The following is a 10,803-nucleotide window of genomic DNA, read 5'->3' as shown; positions in this document are numbered from 1 at the left end:
TATATATATATATATATATATATATATATATATATATTACACGTCGCAATTTTTATTCATGTACGATATGTCTGTCTTCCTCTGTCCCAGTATGTCCTTCATTGGTATTCGACTTTCTGTTTTCATTGCGTTTAATACTCCGCTGCTCTTACGCATGTAATCGTTTCAAAAGAGTTTCAAAAATACTGGAGATTATTCGTCACATGTTCGTTGCTTTCTAGCTCTTTGTGTTACAAAAATATTGGAAAAAACACGATGGAGCACTGGTCAAGAACAGTGGCTTCCGCGCGTGCTTTTATTTGGTTCTTTTTATCAACAAATCATCGATTGCCGTGAATTTTTCTGTACTGAACCCTTTTCACTGCGGTTATATTTATATCCTTAAGCTCCCGAGTATGATCTCTTAATACTTTTCTTTGGTGTGTAGTCATTTGTATCTCATTGTTACGTAGTCTATTGCTGCAATTTTTGTACGTCTCAGTACATTAAATTATTTAACCCTTTGAGGGGCGATTTCTTCCGCCAGATGCGATGGCCCAGGGTCTAATTTTATGGAAGATTCCAATTCTTCTTAAGGAGTTATTTCGAAAAAAGGTTTCCGTAATTTTTCTACGATGACCGTAAAGTGAGAAAAAGACATTTTGCGTTGGTATATATGTACTCTTCATTCATGAATAAGAACAATAACAATGGAAATAAGCTGGTAAGAATTGAAAATTGTATACATGGTGACACTTCAAGGCTTTGAAAATGCGCACACTAGAATATTTCGCAAGACCCAAATGTTCCTGCTCTTAGACTAATATGTACATCCACAGCGTGATCGAACTGCGTAGGTGCGCTCACTCAAGAAAACTGTGTGGTTGTTTGCCCGTCAAAAAAGCAAAATGTGCGACAAACTTCCGCTAATATTCATCTTATCGCCAACCAGAGGCAAGATGGTTTCGCGAGTCTAAAGAAGAAAAGCAACGGAAATGCATGCATGGCGGCATCCTTCCTATGCGCTCCCCTGTGAGCACTAAACGAGCGAGAAACAAGCGGTCGCCCTTTGAGCGATTAGTAACGAGACAGCCATCAGTTTTGCAAGCGCACTGAGGCCGAAGCCGCCCGCGGAACAAAACCCAAGCCGCCGCCAGCCCGCGCGTGCGCGCGGAGCAAAGTAGCGCTAAAATAAACCATGCAACGAAAAGTGAGAAAGGGAGGCGCGCGATAAAGATTCCCTGTATTCCCACATGGTGGCAGCACATGACAGGAAAGAAAAAGTTAGGAATTTGGCGCGCTTTTTAAATATGCAGACGGCGCCGTAAATATACGGCATCGACAATTTTGGAGTTCGTTCGCGGCGCCGTATATTTACGTCATTGACCCTCAAAGGGTTAATAGGGCATTCGATCTATATCGACAATACAATTTTAGATCCTACTGAAGAGTGCCTCGTAAAAGTGTCAGAAAATCGGCTCAAGATTAAAAGATACATTTACGTCCTGTTTTTCCCGCAATCCCTAGTTTGGTGCTATTCGCGATATAACATATGGCAAGGCGAGTTTTCCCCTAAGGTGTAATCTAGCCCTCGTATTTTTTTTACGCCATCGCTGAATCTTACCGCGATAGCATTGCATATAAACAGCCGTACCCATGAGGATGAAGCTATGTTTTTTAGGGCAGTCAAGTGAGTAGAAATGCAGCTGTTTCACAAATAGTTCCACCTGCGACTTATAGTGGTAACGCTTACAGTAAGGTATCACTAGCTACCAAATTAAATTGAATTATAAGGTTTTACGCGCCAAAACAACGATCTGATTATAAGGCATGCCCTAGTGGGAGACTCGGGAAATTTGTACCGCCTGGGGTTCGTTAACGTGCACATAAATCTAAGTGCATCCGCATTTTCGCATTTTGCCCCCATCGGAATGCGGCCGCCGTAGTCGGGATTTGATCCCGCGGCCTCGCGCTTAGTGTAGTGTTATCGGTTCTCTGATCTGACCAAGCACTCGTGTGCGCCGGCTGTGACGTCGTCGAGGCAAAGGGATAAAACGCGGCTCTCTAATAAACACGGGGTTTTTTGGGCTCGTGGCTACATCGGAGTGGCGTCAGACTTTTGCTTGCATCACCACTCCGGCAGCGGACGCGACATGGTGTCAGAAGTGGGATCGAGACCCCCCCCCCCCTTCGTAGTTGCCTTTGCGGCGCTCACCCGGCGTTCGATCTGCATGATGACGGCTCCGCCAGCGGCGGCAGCCCCGCCACCGGCAGCCATCCCGCCATCGGCACCCTTCCACTTCGACCGGACTTCCGAATGGCCAGAATGGATTACATCATAAAAAGCCAACAAACACTGACACGAAACACAACATAGGAGAAATTACTTGTGCTTAATAAATGAAATAATGAAACAGTAAATTAATAGAAGTTAAAGTGGATGAAAAAGCAACTTGCCGCAGGTGTGAACCGAACCCAGAACCTTCGCATTTCGATTTTTCATTCGATGACTACCGCTACTGGTCGGGGCTCAACGACAGAACGGAGGAGGCCCAGGTGTGAACGCTTTTGTACACCATGGGCAGGCAAGCAAGAAAAATTTTTCAGACAATCGGCCTTACCGAAGAGGAATCTCGAAGCTACGAGAAAGAGAAAAAAAGTTTGACGCCCATTTTCTGGCCATGAAGAATATAGTCTATGAAAGCACAAATTTCCATCGCCGAAAGCAAGAACCCGGGGAAAGTGCGGACAACTTTGTGACAGCCCTGCACGAACTTGCAGGCCGCTGTGAATTTGCAGAATTCCGGAATCGAATGATCCGCGACAGATTTGTGGTCAGCCTCGAGGACGCACAGCTGTCGGAAGCGCTCCAGATGGATGCCACCCTTACGCTAGCGATCGCTCTGGCGAGGGCCAGGCTCAAGGAAACAGTTCACCGACAGCAACTGGAACTCCGGACCGTCACCAACGAGGCAAATACAGGCGAACTTGACATGGTCCGACGAACAACGAGGAAGCCGTCCAACAACTGGGAGCCTGGCGCCAAAGCACAGCTGCGAACGCAGGCGTGCCAGTTCTGCGGACGGTCGAGCCACCCGAGAGCCCGGGGTCCTGCACGTTCAGCGCGGTGTGACCACTGTGGAACCAAGGGACATTTCGCCGTGGTGTGTCACAAGAGAACAGAAAACAACCAGGTGGGCGTTTGTATGCTAGAAGGAGATGAACAAAACTTTTTTGTTGGGACGCTCAACGGCTGAAATGCCAGATACGCGGAAGTGTCTATCAATGGTGTACGCGTAAGTGCAAAAATTGATTCAGGAGCCGAAGTCACTGTTGTTCCGCCCGATTTCCCCGGTGTAACGCCTCGTATAGACGGGTCACAAGCGATGTTGAGAAGCGCTGCGAATCAGATCCTCGAAGTGAATGGTTCATCATCATCATCATCAGCCTGGTTACGCCCACTGCAGGGCAAAGGCCTCTCCCATACTTCTCCAACAACCCCGGTCATGTACTAATTGTGGCCATGCCGTCCCTGCAAAAGTGAATGGTTGTTTTTCCGCAGATATTGTTTGGAAAGGCAAAACAACGCGACACACACTGTGGTTTGTAGAAGCACTGCAATATGTCCTATTAGGGCTCCCAGCCATTGAAGCACTTGGTGCAGTCAGATTTCTTGATGTGGTTGACGATAAACAGTACGAGCACATGTATCCGCAGCTCTTCTCTGGACTGGGCAAGATGTCAGGCGAATACACCTTTCGCATGAAAGAGGGCGCTGCCCCCTTTGCAATTTTCGCGCCGCGGCGGGTACCCATACCGTTAAAAACCCCATCAAACTAGAGTTAGCCAATATGGTCAAAAGCAAAGTTATTCGTATGGCAGATGGCCCGACTACATGGTGTGCAGGAATGGTTCCAGTAGTCAAACCGAGTGGGGAATTTCGAATCTGTGTGGATCTAACCCAGCTGAACAACAGCGTCCTACGTGAACGGTTTGTCTTGCCAACCGTAGACGACGCACTTGGGCGATTGGGGGAGCCACATACTTCTCGAAATTAGATGCCAATTCACGATTTCACCAGGTTAAATCGGCGAAAGAAAGTCAAGAACTCACATTTATCACCCTCTTTGGTAGGTACTGCTTTCAGCGGCTGCCATTCGGTATCACCTCGGCCCCGGAATACTTTCAACAGCGAATGGCGGAAATCTTAGATGGCCTTTAAGAATTAGTGAACCTGATGGACGACGTTCTGGTTTACGGAGCAACGAAGCGTGAACATGATGAACGGCTGCACGGAGTGCTCAAAAGGTTAGTTGCAGCGGTGGTAACACTCAGACAAAATGTTCTTTTTGTGTCAGCAGAGTAGCGTTTTTAGGCTACGTGGTCGATGCGTCGGGATTGACGCCGGATCCCAAGAAAGTTCGAGCCATAAACGAAATGGCTGCGCCATCAAATGTTGCTGATGTGCGCGGGTTTTTGGGCATGATAAGCTATCTGGCAAGGTTTGTGAACAACCTTGCCGACATGTCAGCACCTCTCCGTAGTCTTCTCTTGAAAGGCTGTGAGTGGCACTGGGGCCTGCCTCAGCAAAAATCCTTCGAGGCTCTGAAAGAACTGACCACCCCGGCGCAATGCGTCGCAAAATTCGACCCTAAGCAGCGCACTATTATGTCAGCCGACGCGTCGTCATTTGGTCTCGGCTGTGTGCTCATGCAAGTGCAATCAGATGGGGAAAGGCGGCCGGTTGCATACCACTCTCGTTATTAACGCCAACAGAACAACTGTACGCGCAGATAGAAAAGGAAGCTCTTGCTCTTACGTTGGTGGCAGAAAGGTTGGAAGGGTTTTTGATAGGGCTGGAATTTCAATTTGAGACCGATCACAAACCACTCATATCGCTACTCGGTCGGTCACCCTTTGACGTGCTTCCCCCTAGAATACAATGTTTCCGATTGAGGCTCATTCCATATCGCTTTTCCGTCTTCTGTCCCATGAAAGCAGATTGGCACCGCCAACGCCCTTTCTCGGAAACCTTGCACGGAAGCGGATGTAGACATAGGGGAGCTGGATTGCAGTGAAGTATCGAGCCACGCACAAGGATGCATCAGCGAACTGAAATTTTCAGCCCATTGGAACAAAATAAAGTTCGCGCAAGAAAAAGACTCAACCTGCCAACAACTTCGGTTGTATTGTAAACAGGGCTGGCCACATCGCGCTAAAGTGAGCAGTTGGCTATGCCCTTACTGGTTGGAGAGAGCAAACCTTACAATATGTGACGCTGTGCTTCTGCATGGGTCTCATCTTGTGGTGCCTCAGAACCTAAGAAGTGAAATACTTTGTTCATTGCATGTTGATCACCAGGGCATTGTGAAATGTCGCACAAGGGCCCGGGAATCTGTGTGGTGGCCCCATCTCAGCGCTGAGCTAGGAGCTCTGGTAAACAGTTGTCGAGAGTGCGCGAGACTGCGCGTTCAGAATGCCGAGCCCACGATGCTATCAGAGTCCCCCAGCTTGCCTTGGCTGAAGGTAGGAGCTGAACTTTTCCACTTGCGTGGTAGGTCGTACGTCGTGGTCCTAGATTATTTTTCGCGCTACCCAGAGCTTGCCCTTTTATCTTCCACGAGCTCGGCGGCGGTTATTGAGCAAATCAAGAGTATATTTGCTAGCCACGGGATTCCAGAACTTCTCGTAACAGACAACGGTCCTCAATTGGCTTCTGCAGAATTTGCATTGTTTGCGACTAGTTATGGCTTCCATCACGACACTTCCAGCCCCAGGTACGCAAAGTCAAATGGAGCTGCTGAACGTACAGTGTCGACGGTAAAACAGATGTTGAAAAAATTGGTTGACCCGTACCTGGCACTCCTAGCTTATAGGGGCTCCCCAGGTCCTTTGGGTACAAGCCCAGGCCAGCTATTGATGGGCCGACGGTTGCGCTCTACCCTTCCCGTGCACCCTAAAAAGCTAGTACTGTAAATGACGAGTGGTCTCAGGAGCCTCCGGTACAAAGACAAGACAGTGCGGATTAAGGAAAAACTCTACTACGACCGTCACAATGAGGTAACGCAGCTACCGCTGCTCGCCCCAGGAAACCGGGTATGGATACAAGACAGCAAAATTCCAGCAAAAGTGTTTAGTCGAGCCATGCGGCCTCGGCCTTATTGGGTGCGGACAGACGACGGGGTTGAACTAGAGAGGAACAGACGCACGTTGGTCCGGTACAGCGAGCGAACCGGCGTGCATGACCCATTCTATGACTTTCCTGCGACTACAGACGCTGCAGGCCAATCCGAAAAAATCAAGGCCTCGGCAGAGCCTTCTGCGCTTAATTTAACGCCGGCTGCTGCCTCATATGAGGATGGTAGACCCGGTGGTTATATGACACGCTAAGGTCGAGAAATAAGGCCGCCACAGCGATATGGCTATACTTGAGAGCCTCATACTGAAATTCAGTGCTTTATACTCATCCTGTTTGTATGTTTCGTACTGTTTGGTTGTATTGTGGTTCATATGTTTTCTATCAGTTGTAAAAGAAAGAAAAAGAAAAAAAGGCAGATGTAGTGTTATCGGTTCTCTGATCTGACCAAGCACTCGTGTGCGCAGGCTGTGACGTCAACGAGGAAGAGGGATAAAACGCGGCTGTCTAATAAACACGGGGTTTTTTGGGGGTTCGTGGCTACATAGGACTGGCGTCAATCTTTTGCTTGCATCACCGAGGCTTAGCAGCGGACGCGAGGCTTAGCAACCCAGCACCATTACCACTAAGCAACCACGGTGGGTCATCATCAACAGCCTATTTTAAGTCCCCTACAGGTCTAAGGCCTCTTTCTCCGATCTCCCATTGCCCCCGGTGCTGCGCCGACCGATTTCAATTTGCGCCTGCGAATTTCTGAATTTCATCACTCCATCTAGACTTTTGCCGTCTTCGGTTGCATCTCCTTTCTCTGGGTACCCATTCTGTAACCCTAATGTCCCACGGGTAATCGAACCTAGACACTACCTGACGGGCCCAGCTCCAGTTCTTTCTCTTGAGGTTGATTAGAATACCGGCTATGCCCGTTTGCTCTATGATCCACACGGCTCTCTTCGTGCCTCTTAACGTTACGCCTATCATTCTTTGTTCCATCGCTCTTCGTGCGGTCCTTAACTTGGTTTCGAGCTTCTTCGTCAGTCTCCAAGTTTCTGCCCCATATGTTAGTAACGGTAGAGGGTACTGATTGTACGCCTTTCTTTTAAGTGGTAATGGTAAGCTTCCAGTAAGGATCTGGATATGTCTCCCAGAAGCGCTCCAACCCAATTTTATTCTTCCGTAAATTTTCTTCTCATGATCAGGGTCACCTGTGACTGCTTGACCTAGGTAAACCTATTCCTTCGCAATCTGTAGAGGCTGACTATGTAGAAATTGACTTAGGTAAGCCTATTCCATCGCAGGCTGTAAAGGCTGGCTGGGGATCCTGAACTCTTGTTCCCTTGCCAGGCTATTGATCATCACCTTTATTTTCAGCATAATAATCTCCAACCCCACTCTAACAGTCTTTGTGTTAAGGTCGTCCATAATTCGTTGCAACTCGTCCCCAGTGTTGCTGAACCTGGCGTCATATGCAAACCGAAGGTTGCTGAGATATTCGCCGTCGATCCGTAGTCTTGAGCCGTCCGAATTTAATAGCTTGAATACTTCTTCCAAGCACGCATTGAATAGCATTGGAGAGATTGTGTCTCCATGTCTGACACGTTTCTTTATAGGTACCTTCCTACTTTTCTTGTGGAGAATTAGGGTAGCTGCGGAATCTTTGTAGGTATTTTCCAAGATACTTACGTAAGCATCCTGTACTCTTTGAGTTCGTAATGCCTCTATGATTTCTGGTATTTCTACTGAATCAAATGCGTTTTCGTAATCAATGAAAGCCATTTAGAGAGGCTGATTGTACTCTGCAAATGTCTCGATTACTTGATTGATTACTGGATGTATTCCATAGTACAGTATCCCTTCCTGAAGCCAGCCTCTTCAATTTATTGACTGAAGTCAAGTATTGCCCTTATTCTATTGGAAATTATCTTGGTGAATATTTTGTAAATACTGGAAGTGCGCTAATGCGCCTATAATTTTTCAATTCTTTAACGTCTGGCTTTTTGTAGATTAGTATAATATTGGCATTCTTTCAGTTCTCTGGGACCTTTGAAGTCGTGAGGCATTTCGTATAAAGGGCCGCAAGCTTTTCAAGCTTCATATCTCCTCCATCTTTTATCAAATCGAGTGCTATTCTATCATCTCCTGCCACCTATTTTCGTTTCATGTTTTCTAGCGCCCTTCTAACTTCATTACAAGGTATAGAAATATCCTTGTAACATGCTCATTACTACTTTCAATGGAGGTGTCCTGGCTGCTCTGAGTACTCTACAGGTCACTATAAAATTCTTCTGCTGCTTTTACTATATCTCCGATATTGTTGGTGATATTACCCTGCTCATCTTTCAGTGCATACATCTTTGCTTGACCTATACGAAGTTTTCTTCTCACTGATTTCATGCTGCGTTCATTTATTACTACTTCCTCAGCCTTTTTTTACTTTATCATTTCGGATATTCTTTATTTTCTCTGCGTTGGTCAGTTTTGACAATTCCGTGAATTTTACCTGATCTTTTGAATTGGGCTGTTTATTTCTTTGTCGTTTTTAATAGGTCCTTCGTTGCATGGGGGAGCTTAGCGACTGGTTGCTGGTTGTCTTGGTGCATTGCCTCCTACTTCAAGTGCTGCTTCTGAAGCCACCCTTGTTAAGGTTTCATTCATTACCTCTATGTCCCCTACATCTCGCTGTTCTAAGGCTCCATATTTGTTTGCAATTATCAGGCGGAATTTGTCAGCTTTTATCCTTACTGCGTCTGTGTTGGCCTGCTTCTTCTTGACCAATTGTAGTCTTTCTCTTCTCATATTGAGGTGAATCCTAGACTTCACTAACCTATGATCACTGCATTTCACGCTACCTAACACTTCTACATCCCGCACTATGGTGAGATCGGTAGAAAGTATGACATCGATTTCATTCGTTGCTTCAATATTGGGGCTTGGCTAATTCCATATCTTTATAAAACTAATCTACTTCATCATCATCGTGACTGAAGGTGGGAGTATAGGCTTGTACCTCCTTTATTCTGTACTTCTTATGGAGTTTTATTAAGATTGCTGCTACACTATATATAATGCTTTATAATTCGTCAATGTTGCCAGCTGTGTCCTTATGTATTAGGAATCCTACCCCGCATAACTTTCTCTCTGGAAGTCCTCTATAGCAGAGGACGTGGCCTTTGGCCAGCGCTGTAAAAGCCTCACCAGTTCTTCTTACCTCACTAAGGTCAATGATTTCAGGAACTATCATGCCTGATAGTTCCTGAAAGAGTCCTGCTAAGTTAGCCTCATTCGAGAGAAATCGAGTTTTAAAGGTTGCAAGGGCCAATTTCCATTGGCGGCCAGTCCGGGTCCAGAGATTCTTAGCACCCCCTGCTACGTTACAGGCCTGACCGCCGGCTTGGCCAGGGGCTCTGCAGCTGCTGGGTACTGAGGGCCATGGGTTAATAGTAGGAGTCACGAGTGAGATAGGGGCCGAATGATGCACCAGGGAGGCCAATTCCTCTTCTGGTGAGGGAGTGTCCTTGTTGAAGCTTAGTGGGCCTTCCTATTTCGATTAGTGTAGCCATACTGGTTATCGACGTTCTAGCCGGTGTCAGGCGCCACTCCAAGCCTGTAAACGTTTGAGTACTGGAGATGGTGAACTCAAGATTACCTCTTTGGGTTCTTTCTTTAAGAAAGAAAAACGTCATTTAACGGGAGCTCAAACTTTCGCTCACGAAAGAATCGGAAGACTTCCGACATAGGATTTTCTGCGCCACGGAGCGGGTCCCTAGCTACAATATGAATACTTGCAAAGTCCGTTCAGATAGTATGCCACGAGTGGCTAGAAATTCCTCCTGATACAGTATTGGGAACAGGCATACTTTCGAAGTAGACATTCTATGTTGCCAGCTAACCAAGGCATCAGATCGCATCCCAATTGCTAACTATCCGACACCACGATTGCTAACTATCCGATTCCACGACACCACGACAGCACGATCTCGAAGGCACGTATCTTGTTGAACCTATCTACCTATCTTTTGTTTTTACTTAAATCGCAAAGGTTAACCATTCAGGGAAAATTGAGCAGGAGTGTTCCCGTGATTTGGTTGAGAAGCGCCTAAAAGGGACTCGAAAGCCCACTGATGCAAGCTAGAAAGAAAATACTCGGCTATGAGCTCACCCGACTGAATCCACAGCTAATTCCACTTGTCACGAAGACTACAACAAGACCACCTTCTCCTGAACCAGTCCTTACATTGCTCATGCCACTTTTAGTGCTCTACCAGATCCAAAGCTATGGCAAAAAAGGTACAATGACGTTTCACGTCGTGAAAGCGCGTGACACGAATGCGATGGGTACTATAGCGCACACGACTCTATCAACCCTCAGCGCACCTTCACGCCTGCACTGTCTGTGTCACCGATTGCATTCAAGACAGTGCTCGCATGGCCGTGTCATCCGCACTTGCCGCCGGTGTGGACCACCCCGTTGTAAGCTTCCGCTTACTATTTAAGTTGTCTAACATGGTGTCAGTGCGCTCAGGCAAACATTAACACTTCACAATCGATGACCGCGGCCACTCGCTGTTACAACGCTGATGTGAGCAATCGTGGCAGCAGCAGCGAGCGAAGCAACATTTGTGCTTTCATTGCTTCATCGTGAAATGAACGGTGTGAAAAAAGCGCACACGAAACTGCAAGCCGTCGGCCCA

The 10,803-nt window shown here is 47.0% G+C and overlaps 1 protein-coding gene across 1 annotated transcript; it reads left to right on the top strand.

Annotated features, from left to right (window-relative positions):
• The first annotated feature begins 2,660 nt into the window (after positions 1–2,660).
• On the top strand, positions 2,661–3,236 carry LOC142591432 (uncharacterized). Its single transcript, XM_075703759.1, has one exon. The coding sequence runs from the start codon at positions 2,661–2,663 to the stop codon at positions 3,234–3,236; it is 576 nt and encodes a 191-aa protein (XP_075559874.1).
• The last annotated feature ends 7,567 nt before the right edge of the window (positions 3,237–10,803 follow it).

This window comes from Dermacentor variabilis, chromosome 8, assembly GCF_050947875.1.
Source record: "Dermacentor variabilis isolate Ectoservices chromosome 8, ASM5094787v1, whole genome shotgun sequence".
Classification (NCBI taxonomy): domain Eukaryota; kingdom Metazoa; phylum Arthropoda; class Arachnida; order Ixodida; family Ixodidae; genus Dermacentor; species Dermacentor variabilis.
This window is presented reverse-complemented; position numbering and strand designations above follow the sequence as displayed.

Coding starts and splice junctions, on each gene's coding strand:
- LOC142591432 (XM_075703759.1), top strand. CDS start 2,661: ATGAAGAATATAGTCTATGAAAGCACAAATTTCCATCGCCGAAAGCAA.